Below are 26,225 nucleotides of genomic sequence, written 5' to 3'. Positions count from 1 at the left end.
TGCGCCTGTGCTGCCATCCATAGTTAATTTTTCGTCTGTATAAACTGGTTAAGATTAATTTTGTCAGTAGTTGTGGCTTTGCACTGGAGTGCTCGTATCTGTTCTATTTTTAATTTTCGCTGCATTAGGACCACCGCTATTCAAGTCCTCTGCATTGGCGGTTTGATCTGGAGATCGGGTGGCGGACTGATCTTTCGATCGATTCGCCTTGCAGCGATTTGTCTAGCGATCGAAATGCAGCGATTCCCTGACCACTATTGGCCTTGTGGTCCTCTGTTGAGATGGGGCGTAATGGTCAGTCTATTTTTGGTTTATTTTTGTTTTATTTTACTGTAGTGGTCTAGATCTCTGTTGGTGATATTTCACATAAATTTGGACCTGGTGCCTGTCAGAGGGGGCACTGTTAAATTTCTATTTTAATTGGCTTGCAAAATTTAATGAATTATTATTTATTATTCTTATAATTAGATGTTCTAAATTTTCTCAGAGAATTTCTGCTGCAATATTTTTACTCTTGTTACCCCTCTCTTCCCTCCCTGTTTGGTTTGATTCTTAAGTTTAATTTCAGCTATTTTCGCTCTTGTCTTGCCATACTGCTGGCATTATTTTATTTTTTATTTTTAATTCTCATTCTAATTTATTTGTATGGTTATATTTCAAGCATCATGTAGAGGAATATGCTTTTTGCTGCCTCTGATGTTTGCTATACCTTTTTATTTTTATCATGAAAGATTCAGTTTCCAACTATTTTAAACGTTATTCAAATATATATATAATCCAATTAATGCAGAATTAAATAGAGAGATAAATTAAAATATATATTAAAAATACATAAGAAAAATAGTAGCTATCTATAGCTTAATTTGTTTCTATATATTTTTAGTTCAACTATTGTTTTGTCAGTGGTGTGGTTTGGCCATGCGAGCACTAGGCTTTCCGTTTTATTATTTTTCGCTGCAAATGGACCACCGCTATGCAAATCTATTACATCGGCGGGCTGATCTTAGTATCATTCCGTCGTTGCATGGATTTGTTTAGTGTTCGAAATGTAGTGATTCCCTGACTATTATTGGCCTCATGGTCCTCTGTCGAGATGGGGCATAACGGTCAGTTTATTTTATTTTATTTCATTTCATATTATTAATTGGTCATGTAATGTTGTTAGTCTATGTTTCCACCTTAGTGAGATTTCACATAATTCGGAAACGGGTGCCTTCAGATGGGCGCCGCCAAATTTATTTTAATTGGCTTAATTTTCTAAATTATTTTAGGAATGTTGCTTGAACACTACCCTCTTCTTCCTTATCCCCCCCAATATATATTTTTCTGTTATTGTTATGTCATTTTATTTGGTTAAGTTCTTTTTCACTCTACTGGTTTGCCATGCTAATGTCAAATATCCTATTTTAATTTAGCTTATTATAAGCAACATGTAGTGGATTGTGCTTTTCTGCTGCCACTGATGTTAACTTTCCTACTATTTTTCTTATTTCTTTTTAATATATATTTTTATTAATTTATCTCTCTGCTTAATTTTGCATTAATTGGATTATATTTATATGGGGGTAGCGTGACAATCTGTCAACGCTGCGTTCGTACCGCCATCCATAGCTTAATTTGTTTCTATATATTTTTAGTTCAACTATTGTTTTGTCAGTGGTGTGGTTTGGCCATGTGAGCACTAGGCTTTCTGTTTTATTATTTTTCGTTGCATAAGGACCACCGCTATGCAAATCTATTACATTGGCCATCTGATCTTAGTATCATTCCGTCATTGCATGGATTTTTTTAGCGTTCGAAATGCAGTGATTCCCTGACTATTATTGGCCTCGTGGTCCTGTGTCGAGATAGGGCATAATGGTCAGTCTATTTTATTTCATTTCATTTTTATTAATTGGTCATGTAATGTTATTAGTCTACGTTTCCACCTTAGTGAGATTTCACATAATTCGGAAACGGGTGCCGTTAAATTTCTTTTAATTGGCTTAATTTTCTAAATTATTTTAGGAACTTTGCTTGAACACTACCCTCTTCTTTATCCCCCCCCCCCCATATATTTTTTTCTGTTATTGTTTTGTTATTTTATTTGGTTAAATTCTTTTTCACTCTACCAGTTTGCCATGCTACTGGCAAATATCCTATTTTAATTTAGCTTATATATATATATATATATATATACATACATACATACATACATACATACACACACACACTGAGTGGACAGAAATCACGGGATACCTACCTAGTAACGGGTAGGCCAAACTTTCGCCTGTATAAGGGCAGTCACCCAGCAAGGCATAGAGTCCACCAATTCACAAAAGCGTTCCATGGGTATTTCCATTCATCCATGCTTACTGTCCATAATTCCGTCGCATTCCTGCGTGGAAGATCCAAACCTCGGACGAACCTTTCCACAGCATCCCAAAGATACTCCACAGGGTTCATGTCCAGTGAACGAGTAGGCCATTCCGTGTTGGTAAAATCTGTAGAATGCTCTTTGAACCATGTTCTAGTCACCATGGCTGGGTGGTGGAGGCTCGTTGTCTTACTGGAAGAGTCCATTGCCCTGTGGGTGCACAATGACCATGAAGGGATGCAGATGGTCTCCAAGGATGGACATGTAACCTGGATCATTCAGAGATCCAGATGTACCAGAGGTCCCAACGTGTGCCATTTGAACATGCCCCAGACCATTACCGACCGTCCAGCTACCTGAACAATACTTTGTTGACATCACGGAGCATAACTTCGTATGGTTTCAGCCAGATACACACCCTCCTGCCTGCTGGAAATAACTGGAAATGGGATTCATCGGACCAGGAGACCCATCTCCAGTCATCCAAGGTCCAGTGCCAATGTTGTTTCACCCAGTTTCGGTGTAGAGTCCTGTGTCGTGGTGTTGGCAATTGGACTCTGGTGGGTTGGAGGTTCCTATAACCTGTTGCGACTAATGGTCGCCTGATGGTCTTGGTGGAGATGTTTCTGGCACCTCCATTGTTGAAGTTGGCAGTGATTTGTGCCACTGTCGCTCTCCGGTTGGTTGAAGCAATGCAAAACAGATGTCGATAGCCACGTTCATCCACCACATTTCTCTACCCACAGTGCTGTTCACCAGTGCTGGCCTTAGCAAATGTGGGGCTCGATTGGAGCATGCTGGCGAGGCCCCTTGAAAAATTCAATATTAATCCCTCAATATTTTGAAATAATGAAAAAAACGAAAAACTATTAATAATTGTTTATATTATTACAATTTGTTTACAATTGACCAGACATGTTGATGATATAAACAAAACTAATCAGAAGGATATTTTTCTTGCCCATTTATTGGCAAAATCTTTGAAGACTTTCTCAAAATTTAAATTCCTTGCTTCATCTCTTTAAATGGATACAATAGCAAGGCTGGTGAGTCTTTCTCTTGAAGCATTGTCGACCTTAGATAAATTTTAATTAAATAATTTATTACATAATTTGTATAATTTTTAATTTAAATATTTATTATTTAATTAATTGTGTTTTAATTAGCTTTAATCGGGAAAAGCTTCTTTCCCCAGATGCTACAGTTACTAGAATCATTAAAAATATTCTTAGCAATATGAATAAATTCGGAAATCCAGTGGCTCTTTCATTAGTTGCGAGAAATTTTAAAATATTTAAAGGATTTTCGAAGCACGATTCTGGAAGAATTGGTTTCAGTGCTTCCATTTCCTCCACTAGCATATGGCCATCAATATCTGTCACCTTCACAGACTTGACCAATTCGTTGCTCTCGATGATTTTAGCATCTGGAAGTGCATTTTCTAAATCTGCAGCATGTTTTCCAACTTTTGAAATTCTTAGAAATTTACCCAAGAAACCAAAAAGATTATTATATTTTATTAACTTCTAGAAACATGGCTCTAGAGACTGCAAAACCTTGTCTATGATTTTATTAAAGTGGTTTACCTTGTAAGCTTCCTTAGGATTTCTTACAGGTTCATCAGCATGGTAATTGAAGTGTCCCTTTTTTGTAATTTTGTTTTGTGAAATTCTGGCGATACTTCTAATTCTATCGAAAGTTCTGTGGCACTAACTAGTCTGCGTGGGTTGCACAGTGGTATTGTCACCATCCTCCCCACAGCGGGTGGAAAAGGTCCGGGGTTTGAATTCCATCGATGATGCGAGGAACTTTAATGGGCTTTTTCCACTCTGTGGCTGGGTTATCCAGTCTGAGGAGTAGATAGCAAGGTTTTTACCCACAAAAACTCTTTTTTTTGTCCAGCAAACAGGCAAATCTACCAAACAACACCGCAGTTTACAGACACAAATATGGGTTTATGTAATCAATCACGGGTAAATTATTACCCGTGATTGATTACATAAACCCGTTCGCTGATTGATTACATAAAAAAAATTATTATTATTAAATAATAATTTTTTTTTTTTTTTTTGGCACCAACCAAGATTTGTTTAAAGCCATTCTCTCTATACTTTGACATCCAGTGCAAAGGTTTTTAAATGAAGAAGAAAGCTGTAGCAAGATCTGTAGAATCACTCTGCAGTTCTTTACTTACGTGAAACAAAAAAAAAACATGCCAAAATACTAATGAAACAAGAAACTTCTTTTTTTTTTTCCTTGATCTGGTTAGCAAGTGATTCAGCTTCACTTCTTGCTTGGGCATCTTCTAATGCTATTTACAAAAGCGCATCATCGAAATCACCAACTTGATACCTTAAAGCCTTCACACTCCATTTGACACTCCCACCTTGTTTCACAGAGAAGCTTTGCAGAAAGACCTTTCATCACATATTTTTGGAAAATTGACCATTTCTTTGTCGATGCTGAAAAGAGCACATACAGACATTGAAGTGTCCCAAAAAAGGTCTTTGCATCAGGACAGGTTTTGGCCATATCCCCTAGAACTAGATTGTAACTGTGACAAGCAGATGGTGTAAAAAATATCCTTGAATTTTCCTGTCGAAATCCTGCCTGAACCCCTGAAACCTATCCTTTCATATTAGCTCCATTGTGATAACCTTGCCATCAGGTATTAGTTATGTCTAATCCTAATATTTCGAATTCCTGTTTTAGCACATTGTACAAATTTTCTCCTGTGCTGCTCTTTACATTGATAAATTTTATGAACTGTTCATACACACCAACTGGCATATTGGGGTACATTCCATTAGAGACATATCTAATTGTCAGGGATGTTTGTTCCTGATCAGTGCCGGATTAAGGCATGAGCTAACAGGGCAGTTGCCCGGTGTGTCATTCTTACAGGGACTCCAGAATAAAAAATTTATTAGGGTCTCCCGTAATTGATTGCATCTACCCATGTGTCTTTGTGTCTGTAAATTGCGTGTGTTCTCTGGTCGATTTGCCTGTTTGCTGGATGAAAAAAACCCCAGTTTCTGGGGGGGGAAACCTTGCTATCTATGCCTGAGACTGACTAACTCAGCGACAGAATGAAAAAAAGCCCATTAAAGTTCCTTGCACAATTCACGGGATTCGAACTCTGGCTTTTTCCACCTGGTGTGGGAAAAGGATGGTGCGATAGCACTGTGCTAACTGCGCAGACGAAGAATAGTAAAAAAAATAAATAATAAATAAAATAAAAATCATAGCAATGAGTAACATATATTATTATTACAAACTACATAATGTTTGACGTTCGCTGATGTCATGGATGACGATGTCAAAGAAGAAAAAATTAGTCAAGAAACACTTGTCATAATGAACCGAAGGCGACAATTGAAGAGCAAGATAAACACTGACAAGGAGAAAATTGAGTATACTGAGTTATGCAAAGCCATTAGAAAGAGACTCAGAGAGGACATAAGAAGATTTAACACAAGGAAAGTAGAACAAGCATTAAGGGAAAACAAAGAACTTAAATCATCAGCCATGAGCAGTAATACAGAAAGACAAATGATACTGAAACGGAAGAATAGCGATGGTGTACTTATAAGCCTGACGTAGCCCAGTGGTCAGGAGCGAGAGTGCATAGCACGCGTTCCTTGAGTGCACCGGGGTTCAAGCCCTTGACTACTAAATACGATAAATATTTGTATTGACGATTTATTGTAAACTCTACTGACTTGGTTGTCGTGCCGGAGTATAAACAGAAAATTTATTTTTATTTTTAAATAGCAGAGAAGGCATAATTCAAATAGCAGAAAACTACTATAGAGAATTATACAAGCAGCGAGGGAATGATGCCAGCAGTTGGGAAGATAGGTCGCAAATTAGTAACACGTACGAAGAATCAGAGTGCCCCAGGGGAAGATGAAGTTACTGTAGAGTTGTTAAAATTGGGAGGAAGAGACATGACAGAAAAACTGGCAAGACGCTTCACAAAATGCATTAGAAAAGGTGTGATGCCTAAGAAGTGGAATAATGCAATCATAGTTTTGCTGCATAAGAAAGGAGATAAATCAGAAATTGGAAATTATAGACCAATTAGCTTATTATCCCACATCTACAAGTTGTTCACAAGGATCATTACTAACAGATTAGAAAGAATATTTGATAAGAATCAACCGAAAGAGCAAGCTGGCTTTAAGACAGGATTCTCAACTACAGATCACCTTCACGTAATATCAGCTAATGGAGAAAGCAAATGAATATAAAACACCATTATGCCTGGCATTTGTGGATTATGAAATGGCATTTGACACCATACAGCATAAGGCAATGTTTCGGGCACTGGAAAGACAAGGCATAGATACACCACATATTATGATTTTGAAGAAAATATATGAGAACGCTACCTCCTTTATTAGAATAGATAAAGACAGTAGCAAATTTAAAATTGAGAAAGGAGTTCGACAAGGAGACACAATATCTCCGAAGTTGTTTACTGCTGCCCTTGAGGAAGCTTTCAGAAGATTAGACTGGTTGCAGAAAGGAGTCAATGTGAATTGAGAGTACCTAAACCATTTATGATTTGCCAATGACATTATGGTCATAAGCCATGATCCCAAAAAATTAGAGGAAAATCTTAATCAGTTATGCACAGTTAGTAAGGATTTTGGACTAAAGATGAATATGGCTAAAACAAAAGTAATGATGAACAAGTATGCCTTAGAAAGGGCCATAATGATTGAAGGAGCAGTAATTGAAAAGGTGGAGTCATATACTTATCTGGGACAAGTCATTAGCTGTAATAATGATAAATGGCTGGAAGTCAAGAGAAGAATAAATTTTGGATGGATAGCATTCAGGAAATATAGTCACATACTGAGGAGAAATATCCCAGTTTGTCTGAAACGTAAAATAATTACCCAATGTATACTCTTCACCATGACATGGAAGTGAAACTTGGGCCCTCACCAAAAGAATGTAAGAGAAGCTGAGAACTGCACAGTGAAGAATAGAAAGAATTATATTGGGAATCAGACTGTTAGATAAGAAGAGAAACACATGGATTAGGCAGCAAACTCAAGTAAAGGACATTCTTATCAAAACTAAAAACTGAAATGATCTTGGGCAGGACACACAGCTCGAAGACATGATGACAGATGGACTAAGAAAATAACAGAATGATACCCAAGAGGAGCTAGAAGAAAACCTGGAAGAGATGGATAGATGAAATTCATGAGTTTGTGGGTAGTAAATGGATGGCCAGTGCACAAAAAAAGGAGGAACTGGAAAGTTGCTGGAGAAGCCTTCATCCTGAAGCGGATTGAAAATGGCTGACGATGATGTCATAGACCATTCGTAATTTGTGAATGGTCCATTGTGTAAACTTATTAAAACTGGAATAATAATTTCATATACATTTAATAATAAAATCACTAATTACGGAATAACTACAAAGTTGGCATTGCATTGCACACATAGCAAATCGATGCATTCTTCTCTATTCAGAGGTGCATATTCATTGTTCACTAAGCATAAAAAAAAAAAGGTGCAGATAAGAAAAATAACTTTTTGAAATTCATGTTATATCTTTCTCTGATCTGTAAATGATTCTTCTACAAATTTTCAATTTAAAAAAAAAATGTACTGACACCAGAATAATAATATAACAAAACTTTCTGTCAAATTGCAACAGAATGCAAAGAATAGTAAAATAAATAAATCTACAGCAATGAGTAATTATTATCAAAACTGGAAAGCATCATGGATCATTCGTAATTTGTGAATGGCCCACATTCACAATGTGGGCCATTCACAAATGTGAATGAAAATTGGAATAATAAATTTACTTAACATCTTCAGCCTTTTCTATCACAAGTTGAAAAAAAAAACGGTGCTAATGAATAAATTTTTTCATGTTCTGAGAAACTTAAAAATCTAGAATCGCTGCACTTGGAAATGTAGAATCACAGAATGGAAATGATGCTTAATAAGAGCTGCAGAAAAATAAATGGAGCCCATTTCTCTTCAGATCTGAGGGCAGTCAGCAGCATGGCCTGATGATGGGTATCGACAAGATACCCAAAACATCCCACTATTGTATATATTAGTTTAGGCTATTTTTGTTTATGAAAATCCCAAACATGAGAGGTATTAGAACCTATAGTACTTAGTACCGCGCTTGGGTTGCAGGTTGAGAAGACAAAAGAAGATATTTGTTGACATTAGACTTGAACTTCTGTAGACTAATTTTCAGGAAATACGTATGGAGGAAGATTGTTCCAGAAAACGGCAGTTGAATGAATAAACGAGGAAGATGAAAAGTTGGTTCTGTGAGTTTGAAGTTGGACAGTAAATGGATGTTGGCTGGTAGCAGCACGTGTTCGGACTGTTTTGAAAGAGAGAGCAGGAATTATAGAAGCCAATTCAGAACAACAGTGCCCATGGAAATATCTGTACAAAAGGCATGCAGCAGAAACAGTATGTCTATGAGGCAGAGAGTGGAGAGACTCTGTTGAAGAGGAGTCATTAATTAATCTAACTGACCTCTTCTGAATGGAATATAGAAGTGGTTCCCCCAAAACCTGAGAGAGAGGTTTTGGGGGAACCACCCCAGATGTGGGAACAATATTCCATGGTAGGATGGATTTGTACAGTATGAACAGCTGTTTGGAAGAAATGTAACGTCGAGAGCGAAAGAGAAAAACCAAGTTTTTTAGATGCAGAGGAAGCAATATTTGTAATGTGCTTGTGCCAGAAGAGATTAGAAGTCAGGGTAATCCCCAAAAGAGAGATATCATTTTGCCTAGAAATCGGAGTGTCATCAAAGATAAGCATAGGAGCAGAAGAATCCTTTTTGAGAGATATAAGACAGGACTGAGTTTTAGAAGGATTGAAATCAACCAAGTTGTCTTTACCCCACTGGAGAATTACCTGGAGATCGGCATTTAAGGAATTGGTGGCGGATATTCGAGAAGTTGATTGAGCAGGGCAATGTTTTTCAAAATGGAAAGTGGAATGGAATGAGCTATCATTGGCAAAACTATGGATAGGAGTCAATGGAAGAAGGTCGTTAATATACAAGAGGAAAATAGTGAGGGAAAGAACTGAACCTTGGTGGGGGACACCAGCATTAGTGGAGAAGTTAAAAGACAGAGAACCATCTACCATCACCTTCAGTGAGCGATCAGAGAGAAAACTGGATAACCAGTTACAAAAAAACAGTTGGCAAACCATAAGATGGAAGCTTGTTTAGAAGACCTTCATGCCAAACATGATTGAAAGCCTTTGAGATGTCAAGAGCAACTGCTTGTGTTTCACCGGACTTTTCCATTGAATTTGTCCATAAATTTGTAACATAAGCCAGAATATCACCAGTGGATCGACACTGACGGAATCCATACTGGTGTACGTTTTTTTTTTTTTTTTTTATGAAAACCCCAAACACGAAAGGTATCAAAACCTATAGTACTTAGTACCGTGCATGGGTTGAAGGAGAAGTATGGGGAGAGGGGGATGTGGGAAACTTTGCTCTAGAGACTAAACATGGGTTTCACCACTTCAAGCCCCCAATAAGCAAAGTGGTAGTATTTCACCGGTTGATGAAAGTCATCTACCACCTTGATCAGACGGACGGTTTCTAGGTAGTTTAAGAGTTGACGGTTAATTGATTTCTCCATTACTTTAGAGAGAGTAGAAGTAATTGCAAAGGGTTCAATAATTGGATGGGAGGGACTTGTCACCCTTTTTAGGAATTGGCTGGATATGAGCAAATTTCCAAGCAGAAGGAAAAACACCTTTGGAATAAGAAAGTGAAAAAAGGTGGCAAAGAACAGGAGTAAGTTCAGGAGCATAGGTTTTGAGAACCAGTGGAGAAATACTAGCAGGACCTGGAGCTTTCTTAGCATTGAGATTTATCAAAATCCTTCTGACATCCTTTTGACGGAAGAACACAGGAGGCATTGAATGGAGCATGTTGGGAAGTGGTGGGAGGCGTTTTAACAAGATCATTAATACATGAATTGGAAGTAAAATGGGATGCTAGCAGGTCAGCATCCCATTTATCCTTGGCTGAAATGGCAACAGATCCATCTGGTTTTGACAGATGTGGGAGCAGAGATGGGCAAAAGTTGCGGCCAACAACTTTGGCAAGTGACCAGAATGCTTGGCTACCATTTGGGCAAGAAGCAAGTTTTGTAGTCTTAGACTGTTCAAAATCTGGTTTGAACTGGTGATTTGACTGTTTACAATTGTTGCTAGCTTTGGTGTAGGCATAAAATGAAACTGAAGAATTGGAAACAAGTCAATTACGATATGCAACATTCTTCTCTTGAACAGCCTTAGCACATTCATTGGAAAAACCAAGGTTTAGATAAAGGACGAGATTTTAAAGTGGAGTGGGGAATAAAGGATTTCATTTCTACAAGAATAATTTCACTGACACGATCAGAGCAAACGGTGACATCAGAAGTTTTGAAACAGTAGTCCGACCAAGGAAAAGAAGAAAAGAAATCTCGCAGGTCATCCCATTTTGCATTCTTGTAATGCCAAACAATACGAGGTTGGGAATAGCCATGAGATAAAGGCTCCATTGGAGAAGAAACAATCACCAAGTTGTGATCTGAGGTACCCAAAGGACCACTCACTTTGACAGTGTACTTAGAAGGGTTGTTTGTGAGAAAAATATCAAGCGTGTTGGCTGTATTGTTAGGATTGTCCAGTATTCTTGTACAGTCTGTGCAAGTTCATTGGAAATTGCAAAAGCCTCAGCATCTCGACCAGCTGGGTCAGTGTGACTAGAAAACGGAAGCCAGCTTGAGTTGTGAACATTAAAATCACCAAGGAAAATTACCTCACTGTTTGGAAAGTTGGACTGGAGAAAGTCAAGTTGCAGAGAGAAGAAATCTAAGAGCTCCAAGTGACTAGTGGAGTTGGGAGAACATTAGAGACAGCAGATGAATTTGACAGAATGAGGTAGAGAGATTTTAAGCCAGAAAGATCGAAGAGAGGAGATTCCAAATTACTGATTTGCTGACAGGGAATATCGGAACGGACATATGCACAAGTACCTCCTTTCAGGTGAAAGGAATCATACAGCGAATAATTTGGGCAACTGAGATGAGCAGTATTTGAATCAACTGATAACTGAGATTTTGTCAGAATGGAGTTTGGTAGACTGCAAGTGGAAATGGACATCTTTGAGATTAGAATTGAGACCATGTATATTTGTGAAACGAACTAGGAAGTGTGTGGGAGGTTTAGATCTTTTCGCAGATAAGCTTACTCAATTAGTTTAACAATTCGTGGTGTATTCAATAGTAAGAAAAAGTGGGGGGCATGCTGTATGAAGTAATGAAATTTTTTGGATATGGCTTACACATCGTAAGAATATACCTAGATCCTTGACATAACGTGGCCTTGACAATGGTCTCCACCCCCCCACATACACACTACTCCGACTCCCTCCAATCACTATCTGGCAGAGTAGAGGTAGCAAGATTATACACTAGCTGATCCGGACACCTCCTAAAGAGTTACCAATAGGTTCGGTCTGGTGTACTAACTAGCAGCCGACCTGCTTTTTTCTTACTTGTATTCACTTACATAAAAATTTCTAGTCCCCATTCTTTGCTCTGTTAGCCAGTGCTTTCTCATACGCAGAGTATCACTGACCTTCTTTGTGGTACTGTTACAGATCATCTTGTACCCAGTGCTGTAGTAATAAAATTAGCTGGTGGTTAACTCCGAAAGTTATAATGTCAAATATTTTAATATTTGTTTTTTCAAGTCGTTCAAAAACCAAAAGGGGTAAAGATTTAGTTTATGGTGCACCATTCAAAATAGCGGCGAGGAGAAGAGGGAAAAACAGTGATTGATGGGTTTGACTCCGCTTACTCACTGTGTTCCCCCTCCTCTCCTCCTCCTGCAGATGTCAAGTGATACGCCGATGGCACATGGCATAGCAACAAATATGTCGGCTAAAAACAAAGGTTAATCCAATATATTTAAAAATTTAAGTTACAAAAATAGATGTTTTTTGGGGATCACAAAATGTCATGTGACATTTGAATAAGTTGGATAGAGCCAAAAAGAAGAAAAAGGGGGGGGGGGGGGAAGTAATTTAAAAGGAAATTTCGCGGAAGAAACGGAATGGCAAATGAACAATTATTAAAAATAAAAATGCACGTTTTTCGAGAAATATTTTACTCATGTATAATGCACATATATTTTACGAGCATTAACAATGAGATTGGCTGAAAAGAATAAAAAAAAAAAGGCAAAACTGTAATTTTTAGGGAAATTTCATGATAGAAATGGAACGGTAAATCAACAATTTTTATTGTAGATTAACAATGTGGAAAATCAAAAAGAAAAGTAGAATGAACGGGAAATGGCAATTTTTTTAAAAAGAAAATAAAAATGTACGTTATTCAGGGATCGCAATATGTCACGAGACATCACAAAAGCGGAGCTGAAATAAAGAAAAGGAAAAATTGAAATTTTTTAAAAAACAAGTAACAAAAATTCACACTACATGCAACAACTGATTCTTCTTGCCCATACATTACTAGACTGTTTTGCGAGAATTAACAACGAGAATTGCTGATGCGAGTGAACACAAATGCTTCATTTTTTTTTGTTTTAATTTTTGGTGGGGGCTGCCACCCCCACTTCCTCCCGCACAAAATCCGAGCTAAAATGAAGAAAAAGAAAAGGCAATTTTTTCACAAAAAATGTGCATCACCTGCAACCACAGATTCTTCTCACCCATATATTACTAAATGGGGGATAGGGGATCCCGATCCCCTGCTTTTCTGCCCAAACATTAAAAAACAAGTAATTACCATATTATTTGTAACAAAATTAACACCACGGGCAACACCTGATGACCGGATGATTTCACGAGCACCAACACTGAAAATTGCTGATGCCTGTCAACAGAAATCCTAAAAGGACAGAAATCATTCACCTTATCAATGAAATTATGTTTTCTAAAACAATCCAACATTTTTGAACTATTTCACAGGAAAAAATCATCCAATACAACAGACACCCGTCTCAACCAAGGGAAACCAAAAAGTAAGTCACTAGCAATCAGGAGCCCCAGACCTCCGTTTCTGTGGGGGCTCCTGCCTCCACACCCCCAATATACGTATTATTCAGCCTTTTCCAAAACCAAACAACTTTTCTTTTTTTGTTTTTAATTACACATCCATAAAATTAAATAATTGGCTAATCAAATATTAGCACCACGTGACATTTCTAAGAGCGAAGTTCACAACCTGAACATACGGGAACATAACACAGGTGACGCACACCACGTGGCTCTCATGCCAGATGCTTCCATATGTTCAGGTGATCACAGGATGCTGAGCGGAGTCTCCACCCGTCAATCACTGCCGTGTCTGTGAGTCTAGAGAGGGTGCACCATAAACTAAATCTCAGCCCCAAAAGATACACGCTACTTTTCTTAAAAAATCTAGAGGGTATACAGCATACACCCACTTATCCCCTCCACTACAGCCCTGCCTGTATCTGTTGTAGGCTTCACTACTTTTCGTTGCTCTGTAACTGTCCCATGCTATCATTTTCTGCTCTATTTGACTAGCCTGTTCCACAGTCATCCATTTCCGCATCCTCCTCCTTCAGTATTTACTTAAAGGTATGTATGCATTCATGGCTTCTGTGATTTTTGCTTTAAAAATATTCCATAATTCAAATGTATTCCCCATCCCTCAGCAATCCGCTCAGTTCACAGATGCCATATAGTGCCTTAAACTGTCCAAGTCCCCTCCTCTGAAGTTATAACTGCACACCTTTAACTACTGCAACATCTTTCTTCATTTCCTGGCTGACAATTAGATGATCACTTCCTGACAGTAATTACTGTGATGTCATCTGGATCATTAGTAATGATGAGGTCAAGAACAAGAATACAGCCACTCTCCGACTTACATGATACTCGACTTACGGAAATTCGACTTTACATAAGTTTTTGCCGGCCGGTGCAAACTTAAAAAAAATCATTGAAACATATTTTATATCCAGTAGGAATAAATGCAGGTATCGTGAAAATGAAAATATAATGTGAATCCAATAACACATTTTTTTTTTTTTTTTCATAATTCGTTCCAAGACCTCAGAAGTTGAAATTTTCGCTATATAACTAGCTATACTAACGTATGATAATGTATACTAAGCTATTTATATCTCTAAAGGGACATTTTTATAATGGAAATTGTGCTACAATTTCATCGTTATCATATGTTCCGTTATAAGAATCAGTTTTGATGAATGCCTTTGTGATATTTTTCTAAAACACATTATTGGAGGTCACTACCATAAAACAATAAAAACAATTTGCACTTTCTGGTTTATTGAGCTTTTCTGTTAGTGCATCTAATTATAAACAGGCACATAAAGACTTGATCTTGTTGCATTTGCAGTAATCCCGATAACTGGATTTGTTGTTATTTGGTTTTTAGGAGCATTAGCAACTAAGGCCATATTGCTCCAGGGATATGCGGTGGTCATTCCTTGACCTTTCCGCCTCCTCCGTATTTGGTGGTCACGGGCTCGAACCCTGGTCTAATCAAGAAGCATGTGCTATGCACTGCTGCTCCTGCCCACCTGGCTACGGAGGCGCCCAACTGGATTTGTGTGAGTTTTTACTTTATTATGGTGAAATTGTTCCCCCTTCACTGAAATCTTCAATTATATAAAAAAACAAATAAATTTTCAGAATCTTCTCTTCATTCCTATTTACTTATTACAATGATGAAGGAAGACGACCAACGGTAAGTGCAAGTGCTAGGAAAGGAAACAAAATTGATTTAAAAATGAAGATGATTAATTAAGAAGTACGAAGCAGGAAAAAGTTTGTCATCTGTTGCACGGAATGAGGTCTTGCTGCTTCAACAGTGAATACTATTTCAAGGGACAGGGCACGTATAAAAGAACATGTTAAAGGATCAAAGAATTTTCACACAGGAGACAGTCCGCCCTAACAGTGATCACAAAATAGCATTCAGTTGCTATATCGAAGATGGAAAAGCTATAAATAATATGGATGGAAAATCAGATTTAGAAGCAAGAGTGCCCCTGAATCTAACAGCCATTCAAGCAAGAAGTATTTATGAAGATAACGATAAGTACGGCAAACCCCAAGCCAAGTTCGTGGCAAGCAACGGGTGGCTTAATAGGTTCAAGCATCACGCTGGTTTCCAAAACAAATTTTGCGATGTGTTGGAAAAAACCCCTTCTAAATCTCCACAGCCCTCAACTTCCACAGCGGCGCGCTTATCAGCTGGAGAGTTAAATCTGGCAACGATGCTCAAAAGGTAAAACTTACTGATATTATGCCTGTCTCCTCTCTTTTTGAAATTTTTGTGATTTTGTACACTTTTGTAATTTTTTCTGCACATGAGATAAAAAAATTGAATAATTATATTTATATGTCCGTCAAACATTTCTTTTTTGCTTCTATCAAATTCAGTGTGCATAGTTGCGAGTGCGGAATTTCCCTAAATTCTGACTTACGTAAAATTTGACTTACGTAGCGTTCTGTGGAACACAACCCTTACACTAATCGAGGAGTGTCTGTATTCTCACCTGTAGTACTTTTCTAACATGCTGGTACCAATAGTAATTATCTAATTTATTTAAAAAAGTATTTCCCCCCCCCCCTCATGAGTTTTCCTCCCACTTATTCCAATCAATCTGGGGCAGATTAAAGTCAACCATAATAAGACATTCATACTTGCTTGCCCATTCCACCTGCATGTAAAGACTCTTATCATATTCTTCACAATCCTCTGGTCTGTAGATTACTCTCACTCTCGTTGTTCCTTTGCTCCGGACTAATTCACACCACACAGATTCTGTGCTGGCAGATGTAACTTCAGACTCAGCAAACACTCTTTATGCACTCAGGCTGCTTTTGATATGAAATACTTTCCAAATACCAAATACAAAAATAAACTAACCTACGTGACTATTGGAATTTAAACTATATATTAATTACCCATTATAAGACATTCTGATTTACTGGCCCACTCGTTTCTCTGTACAGCTGTTTCGTATACTCAAGACAGTCATTAGGCTTATGACACATTCCTCTCAATTTTGTTTTCCCAGTTCTTATATCACATTAAACTGACTCATTATGGCACTAGTCACCCATGTAGAAAGTGAACAAAAATTCAATTAATTTAACCAAAAAAATATGGAGTGTTCCTGTAATGTAATGCACTGTGTACATTAACTTGTTTCTTGTATTATATGAATTGATAAGCATAATAAATGGGGATCATTCATTTATTGAATTGATTTAGTAAATATGGATAATATATTTTTTAATGTTAGTTTTGAGTTTTGTCAAGTAATCAATATTATTCCCCTTGGTTAAATTTTATTTAAACATTAAGATATTAAGAAAACTTATTAAGAAAATGTCAGTTTTATTATTTTTTAATGTTTTTTGATATGTCATATAACAATTTATTTCTTTATTTATAGTATCAGAAAGTAAACAAGCTGACATCAGATGCAAAATATGGCAAGTTTAAAATATGCTAAGTTTATTTATCATTATTTTTATTAATTAATAATTTTAACTTGAGATATTAAACTACGCTAATGGTTTTGCAACGTTTCAAAAAAACGGGGGGGGGGGGGAAGCATTTATTTACAAAGTAGAGATGTGTAGATTTTTTGCTTTCTAGAAGAAGTTTAATTTGGGGAGAATATACATGTTATTAATATTTATTTATTTATTCATTTTTGTTAATAATCCCAAACAAAAGGCTATCAGTAGTACTCTAGTACAGTATATGGATTGACAATTGAAAAAAAAACCAGAGGATATTTGTTGACGAACACTGAACTTGAAATTGCTAAATTGAAATTTTACATAAGAAGAAAATTAATTGTAATTAATATGTAAGAAAGAAATTTCTTCCAAAGAACAAAAGTAAATAGGACAAATGTAGAAGAAAAGTTAGTTTGGCATCCATTCACAATTAAATTCCAATCAGATATGCACATATTTGGACTAGCTTGGAAGAAACGGGTGGAAATCCTGAAGTGCAAGCAGTTCCTATGGAAATATCTGAGGAAAATGCATGCAACAAAAACTGAACGTGTGTGTGTAGAACGTAGGAGTGACAATTTCCTGAGACGCCTTCCAAGATGGAGGACTTATATCTTATGGTGGTGGAGTACAGTTTCTAATTCTGTGCAAGCAAATGGAACTGATATCTGTGATGATGTAGACATGTATAGTATCTTATGTAGGGCAGCTCTGGCTCTCTGTAAAAGGCCAGAAATGTATGTGTGTAATGTTACATTTATGCAGTGTGTGTGTGTTGTTTTAGTTGTTTCTGGCCACTTTGTCACCAGATCACCTAGAAAGCCTGCTCAGTGTCCATCTACACCACAAGGAGATGGACAACTAAGCTTGAATTGCTGTGGGCTCTAATTTTTCATACTGAATGCCCAAGGCAACTTTAGGATCATTCAAAAAAAATAATAAAAAATTAGTCTTGTATCCACTGGTGCACTGCAAACCATGGATACCAGCTATCTCATACCCAGGGATCCCAAACGCAGGCAGAACCTCAAAACAGAAAAAGTAAAAATAATAATAATAAATAAATCCATTGGTGGAGGGTATGACCAGTGGATGGCAATCCCGTGCTCAGGAGCCCCAACCCAGGCATCAGCAAAATATCGCCTCAAGCTCAAGGCCAGAAAGGGGGAAAAGGGAGGGGGCAAAAGAGAATAGTTTGGTGGATAATGTCCATGTCAGCATCATTATCAACCCTAGAACACAGATGTTCTAGGGTTGGTGATGTTCCCTGCATAGGCTGAACCATGAGAAAGAATCTGGTTGTAATAGAATCGAAACATCAACAGTTGCCAGAGGTGGTTGTCAAGATGGAAGCATTTGTTTTCGTACTGAATGCTCAAGGCAACTTTAGGATCATTCAAAAAAAAATAATCAGTAAAGGAACATCTTGGTGACAAAAGTCCTAAAGAAATAGAAAGTTCTTCTTGGAGCTTAGCAGAGTTTCTTTTTGACCAGGAGCAAGCAAAGGCAAAAGGTGCATCATAGGCAACTGTAAATCTGCATACAGGTGAAAATGGAAAAGGACATGTACCCAATTTTCAGTATCACCAGAAATACACAGAGGTGAAGCTATAAGATGGCATTCAGCTATTTTGGCATTTAGTGACCCATACTCAGAAATTAGAAATAACATATATAAGTTTAGAGTAAGCCAGCAAGAATTATTTTCCACAGATGCAAAAAAAAACATTGGGAATGAATTTGTAAGTCACCCATCCCTCAGGGGAATTATTCCAGTTATCTTACAACCACCGAATCCAAAACTCCCAGCAATGTGACTTTTCAACCTTGGGATCAGTAGCAGTGTTAACTGTAAAACATAAAAATTCAATAGAAGTCCCATATCTTATTTAAACACTAATATCACGGAAAATAAGCAGTAAATCAAGGGGTAAACAACAATTAAGGTCTGCAGGGCTGGGGAAGGGATTGATACAGCTCTGCAGGCCTGACACATCACCAAAAGCATAGAGTGGTGGATGGAAGATAGCTTCTTCTGCACACTGACTTTATGGGCAAGTGAAAACCAGGTGCCAGTGCCATAGGTACAAATGGGAGCAAAGGTAGCTTTAGACATGAGATGCAGAAAACGATTCAAACCCCAAGGTTATTTGGAAATGTGGCTGAGCAATGGATGTATAATTTTTTCACAGATACACCAAATATTTAATAAAATTGAGTTTGGAGTCGATGATCATACTGAGAAATTTATGAAAGGCCACCAAAGACAATGACTTATTTGAAATTTTAACCACAGGAGGCCAGGAAGGGTCATACAATCCCTTTACATCATCATTGTAGTCTTGGTTGATGAAATAGACTACTTGTTGATGGCACACCATCGAGATAAATCAATCATAGTAGCATTTGCATCATATTCGATTGAGGAATGAGAAGATCCTTTTACAAACATTGAGATCATCGCATATGTCAGTTTGGAGATGTTATGAGCATTCCTAAGGAGCCACTCATTCCAGACAAGTGGATCTAACACTGAACCTAGCAGACAACCACAACTGCCAGGCCTAAAGATGGAGTTGGAGCTGAGGCAACAGTAACAGATCGGTCTTCAAAGTAGCTTTTAGTTAGATTATATAAAGAGACTGGACAGGATGGTTCAAGAAGTTTGCCTAAATGGAACAGAAGGGTAATAAATCTGTATGATTTAATTTCTGTTGCATCAAATAATTTAGGGATTAATTTTAGCTGAAAAGACTTTCAAATTGAAGGAAATAGTTCTTCATTCAAACATTTATTAAATAATGTTGGTAAGACAGTCAGACGAAGTCTATGAAACCTCTTAATAAATAGTCCTTGAATAAGATCAGGGCAGCTAGAGCTATTCATTTTAGCAACAGCAAGATTAACTTCAGTTTGAGTGGCGGGATCAATAGCAGCTGTGGAAGAGTATATGCAGTTATCAATATGAATTTGGCAATGCTCAGGAAGGTCATTATCTAGATTATCTAGAGGACAGAGAACATCTAATACACAATTAATGGTATCATGACAAGTAGTAGTTTCAGTAAAGTCAGTAGTTATGGAACTATAGTGAATGAACCTTATTCCTGTCAGTTGATATTTATAGTGGACATAGTGCAGCCTTTCTCAACCTTTTTACCTTGGAGGAACCCTTGAAATAATTTTCAGGTCTCAGGGAACCCCTGCATAAAAAATATTATATCTACAGCTCACAGTACGTTAGCATGATCAGTAAGTTGTAGATATAATAATCCAATAGTAATTGGCAATGCTCTTTTGAGTAGAGAATATTTTTATGTGGATCTGTTTATTTTGGCCAACTTATTAGCCAACTCTTTTTGTGTGGTTCTCCCCTCCCCACAAAAGATATCAACTCTAATGCTGAAGTCAGTAGTATAGGTAGAGGAAACTTCAGTTTTTTCCTTTTTTTTAAAAATTTCCTACTTGGGTTTTTTTTACCTTATCCCAGTAGGTCTAAAAGTCTTATCACAGATTTCTACTATACACAATGCTAATGAATTATGGCAAGAGTAGTTTTTTTCCCTATTTAAAACTAAAAATGACTTTTTAGCCAACCTTTCTTGGAAAAAAAAACAAAACAAAACAGGTAGGTAAGTTTAGCTTGCCTTTCTTGTGAAAAAGTAAGCTCTGTAGATTTAATTTAAACAAAGGTTGTAAATTGATTTTGATTAATGTTATTTGCAACATGAGAATTTATTGACAATATTGAACACTGAAAGCTACTAAAACCGTAAGCCAAAGCAATATGAATAAAAATATAGCCTAAGACAGTTTTATTCAAGACTTTGAAAAAACATTTTTTTACTGAGTGACATGATCAGGCTTAAAAATAAGGCCTAGCAGTTATAAAATTATTATACACTTGTTGGTTTCTTGGCCTCTTTTATAGGCCTATATATATATATATATATATATATATATTTGTGTATATATATATATATATATATTTGTGTATATATATATATATATATATATTTACAAATTGTGTTATTTTTGAAACTAAAATTAAAAAATGAAATTTACCTCTTTAATGTCAAACCTGTGCTTTTTTCTTCTGCACAAATGGATCGAACTTGAGATAAGCACACATGGATTTCATCTTCGACTGAAATGACACAATTTTTGTTCTTGATGCTTGTTAAACAAGAAAAAGCTTGCTCGCACATGTAAGAAGTTGAAAACTGCAGCAAAATGTTCATTGCTTTCCTATGAATGGCAGGATACTCTTCTTTCAAAGAAATCCAGAACTTGTCTTGGGGCAGATCAGTAAATATCACCTTGAGTGTACGATCAGACTGCAGCTCATAAAGTTCTTCCTCTTCTCTCAAAGTTAAGTTCTCTCCCTCATGGATAGCACAGTTGGTAGAATCGCCATCCTCCCCACACTAGGTGGAGTTTGAATACTGTTAATGATGGGAGGAATTTTTGTGGGTCTTATTCACAATGTAGCTGAGTTGGTTGGTCTCAGGCAAGAGTGCCATCGTTTTTCGTCCAGCCAACAGAAAATCGACCTCATAACACTTGCAATTTACAGACAATATACATGGAGAAACATGGCCTTAGTCGCCGATGGTCCTAAAACCCAATAATAAGAACAACAACAACAAAAAGTCAAGTTCTCAGGCTGAGCTGAAAATTCAGAGAAACCCCCCCCCACACCCAGTCGTACACTTGTGTTGAAAAGGAGGGAAAATGTTGTTCAATTTTATTCTGTTTGAGGTGGTTCAGCAAGTATCAATAAGACTTGATACTTGCTGATATCTTTCCTCACTCTCAAGCCCAAGCAGCAGCGGAAACATTTCAAGATTTTCTTTTGCAACATGACTTTTCCAAAGATTCAGTTTCCTTTTAAATCCAAGAATCTTGTCACTTGAAGTAAAAACATTTTCTCCAAGGCCTTGCAGAGACTTGTTCAACTGGTTCATGTGACGAAAAATGTCTGCCAAAAAGACTAGTTTCTGCAGCCATTCTTCATCTTCAAAGCACTCAGCAAAATCTTGCCTACTATTTTCTTGAAAGTACACCTGAAATCCACTTTTCAGCTCAAACACCCTGTTGAGAACTCTTCCTCTGCTATGCCACCGGATTTCTGTATGTAGCAGGAGATTATGTGCCCTTTGTCCAGGTTTTCACACAGTTTTTAAACATTCCCGAGTGGACTGGTCTTTGTTTAATAAAGTTAACCATTTTTATATATAGAACTTTTTTCGTTTCATCTCCAAGAGTTTTTAACACCAGCACCTCTCTGTGAAGAAAGCAGTGTGTTGTGACATATGTCAGGATTTACTTTTTTTACAAGAGAGGCAAGCCAACCTCTCATGGAGCCAATCATTGATGTTGGACAGTTCCTCCAAAACAGATCTTTTATTTCCAGATGTGAAGACAAAGCATTAAATATATCTTGGCCTTTGCTCGTTTCGGGCAGCTCTTGGTAGCAGAAAAAGTTTTCTTGAATTTCACCATCATTTACAAATCTTACAAATGTTATAGCATGACATTTATTGGTGAAATCTGTTAAATCATCAACCAGGGTAGAGAAACTGTTGTTTTTGAGTTTATTACACAAAACCTCTTCAGCACCATGTGACATGTCATCAACATGTCAACTTATCATACTTTTTGAGAGTGGAACCTTTTCAATTTCTCCTACTGTATCCTGTCTTCGCATTTAACTCACTATAATGTTACATGCTGGCATTATTAGGTTCTCACCAACTGTGTGACCTTTCTTTTTCTGGGCAATAAGTTCTGCTACTAAATAACTTGCTTCCTGAGCCTTTTCATTGAAAGTGAATTTTTAATAGAAAGCTTTACTCTATTTTGAGATTTCAATAGCAGTTTAAAACAATCAGTACTTTTACTTGTCAAACGGCTGCGATTTGTAGTTAAATGTCTTTTCAATTTTGCTGGAGCCATTGCTGCATTTTTAAGTTGTTTTCCACAGATGACGCACAATGGAATAGTACAACATTGATTACCAGCCGATGTAAAACCCATTGATAAGTAGCTTTCATTGTAAAAATGGACTTTTTTTTGTGTCCCTTTTTGCATTACTGCAATGAAATGACTCAGAGGATTGTAATTCTTTTTCACTAACCTTATCAGAATTGTCTGTAGGCCTAGAATCCTTCTCTTCCATTCCACACCTCGTCTTCAAAAATTGTCACATTGGACTGTCAGACATGATTGTAAAACACAAATGCTAATAAAATAAAAAACAGAAGGGCATAATAAATAATTAAACGAGAAAATCGCAAAAAATACGAAAACTTCACGGTACAATTCACTTCTATCTAACCTACACAATCCATGTTTTGAAAGGTTTACAACAACAGTTGGGGGAAGGTATTTGGCTGGGAGAAGCTGACATCATCAGTCTACCATCCTCCCCTCCATGCAATACAGCACTCTCCAATTATTAGTGGTCTCCCCTATCTCGTGTCAAAAACTGAGAATGGATTCAACCAAATGAACATCATCCTACTGTGCACTGCCATACAGGGCTGTCTCAGGCATAGATAGCAAGGTTTTTTCTTACAGCGAAACAGGCAAATCAACCAGAAAAAATATGCAATTTACAGACACATAAAATGAGTATGTAGAAGAAATTCTGGGTGACTAATAAAATAATTTGAATTTTTTGTGATACGGGGCTGAAATAGCCGTAACTAAATTGTTTAATAGTACTGTTCGGCAACTGTCCATCACTGCAAGTGTTAGCAGCGTGCGGAGTTCAAAAAAACAATGTTCATTTTTTTTTTTTTTTTTTTTTTTTCAATCACGATCTCTTGCGGAACCCCAGTTGAGAAACCCTGACACAGTGTATATCTGGCAGTGGTCCCCCACAGAACCACATAAAAATGTCACAGTGAAGAAGCAAAATCTACCAAGGCTAGATGAGAGTGTGAGTAGTGTAGGTATTTCTGAGAACAGGGTTGTTGTGTTGTTCATCTGGCCACTTAGTTACTGGAAGTCCACCTCACCAGGAAGGGGCATTCCAGCATCCATCCACAGCAGAAGGAGCTTGGCCAGGAGACTAGAGGTTGTCCTTGAGGTTGTACTTTGGTCCTTTAGGTTGTCAGACATTCTCTCAGATATGCCAGACAAGCTGTACTTGCTAACTGGGAGTCTAAAACGCTGATGGAACTGATATTCAGGTGACACTCAAGTCAAGTGGACCCAATTACGGCAAAGTCTGGACGGTCTGTGACAGCCAAATCCTCTGCTTGCACCTTCACGATGGTGGGACTGTTAGTAATCCTGGGTATAACCTCTATCCTCAAGCACATGGTGGGCGACCACCCTGGTGAAAACCAACATGAGCAGGGGTCGAGGTGTGGCGCCCACACCACATGGAGGAACGCCGCCCCTCTGTGGTACTAGGTGGTAGATGACTCTCATCAACCGGTGAAATACCACCACTTTGCTTATTGGAGGCTTGAAGTGGCGGAACCCATGTTTAGTCACCAGAGCTAAGTTCCGGTCAACCCTTCCCCATCTCTTCCATCATGCAGTATGATTGATGACTTTTGAGGTTATGATGAACATCGTGGCGAGATCCAATATTCCTTACATTTCGAGGGTACAGCTCTAAAACGGTGTTTGCAGGCCGGCCGCTAGTTAATACACCGGACCGAACCTATTGGTAACTCTCTAGGAGGCTTCCGGATCAGCTAGTGTATATATAATCTTGCTACCTCTACTCTGCGAAATGGTGACTGGAGGGAGTCCGGAGTAGTGTATATGCGGGGCGTCCTTGTCGAGGCAATGTCATGTCAAGGATCTGGGTATATTCTTACCACGTGTAAGCCATATTCAAAAATTTCATTACTTCATACAGCATGTCCCACACACTTTTTCTTACTATTGAATACATCATGAATTGTCAAACTAATAGAGTAAGCTTATCTGCAAAAAGTTCTAAACCTCCCAAACACTTCCTAATTCATTTCACAAATATACATGGTCTGAATTATAATCTCAACAATGTCCATTTCCACTTGCAGTCTGCCAAACCCTGTGTACTTTTTCTAACAGAATCTCAGTTATCAGTTGATTCAACTACTGCTCATCTCAGTTGTCCAAATTATTCGCTGTATGATTCCTTTCACTTTAAAGGTGGTACTTGTGCATATGTCTGTTCTGATATTCCCTGTCAGAGATTTGGTAATTTGGAATCTCCTCTTTTCGATCTTCTCTGGCTTAAAATCTTTCTACCTCATGTCAAATTCATCTGTTGTCTCTACCGTGCTACCAACTCCACTAATCACTTGGAGCTCTTTGACTTCCTCTCTTTGAAATTGACTTTCTACAGTCCAACTTTCATAACAGTGAGGTAATTTTCCTTGGTGATTTCAATGTTCACAACTCCAGCTGGCTTCCTTTTTCTAGTCACACTGATCCAGCTGGTCGAGATGATGAGGCTTTTGCAGTTACTAACGACCTTGCACAGATTGTTCATTTACCTACAAGAATACCAGACAATCCTAACCATTCAGCCAACACGCTTGATCTTTTTCTCACAAACAACCCTTCTAAGTACACGGTCGAAGTGAGAGGTCCTTTAGGCATCTCAGATCACAACTTGGTAATTATCTCTTCTCCAATGGAGCCTTTATCTCATGGCTATTCCCACCCTCGTATTTTTTGGCATTACAAGAACGCAAAATGGGATTACCTGCGAGATTTCTTTTCCTTGGTCGGATTACTGTTTCAAAACTTCCGATGTCAACATTTGCTCAGATCTTGTCAGTGAAATTATTCTTGCAGGAATAGAATCCTTTATCCCACACTCCACTTTAAAATCTTGTCCTTTATATAAACCTTGGTTTTCCAATAAATGTGCTAAGGCTGTTCAAGAGAAGAATGTTGCATATCGTAACTGGCTTGTTTATAATTCTTCAGTTTCATTTTCTGCCTACAGCAAAGCTCGCAACAATTGTAAAGCAGTTATTAATCAGTCCAAATTAGAGTTTGAACAGGCTAAGAGTAGAAAACTTGCTTCTTGCTCTAATGGTAGCCGAGCATTCTGGTCTCTTGCCAAAGTTATTGGCCGCAACTTTTGCCCACCTCTGTCCAAACCAGATGGTTCTGTTGTCACTTCAGCCAAGGGTAAAGCTGACTTGCTAGCATCCCATTTTTCCTCCAACTCGTGTATTAATGATCTTGGTAAAACACCCCACACCATTCCCAACACGCTCCATTAAATGCCTCCTGTGGTCTTCCTTCAAAAGAATGTCAGAAGGATTTTGA

The 26,225-nt window shown here is 37.6% G+C and overlaps 1 protein-coding gene across 3 annotated transcripts in view; it reads left to right on the top strand.

The window, feature by feature from the left end:
• The window catches only part of LOC150088293 (COMM domain-containing protein 4), a 104,837-nt gene that overhangs the window by 25,940 nt on the left and 52,672 nt on the right, over window positions 1-26,225 (top strand). For all 3 annotated transcript variants that reach the window (XM_090370682.1, XM_090370680.1, XM_090370683.1), the window contains exon 4: window positions 16,859-16,898. In XM_090370682.1, coding sequence (XP_090226808.1) covers window positions 16,859-16,898 — 40 coding nt within the window. The remainder of the gene's footprint in view (window positions 1-16,858; window positions 16,899-26,225) is intronic.

This window comes from Mastigoproctus giganteus, chromosome 3 (genome assembly GCF_048544385.1).
Source record: "Mastigoproctus giganteus isolate SK-2022 chromosome 3, ASM4854438v1, whole genome shotgun sequence".
NCBI classification, from domain to species: domain Eukaryota; kingdom Metazoa; phylum Arthropoda; class Arachnida; order Uropygi; family Thelyphonidae; genus Mastigoproctus; species Mastigoproctus giganteus.
Note: the sequence above shows the minus strand (reverse complement) of the source record. Positions and strands in the feature narration are given on the sequence as shown.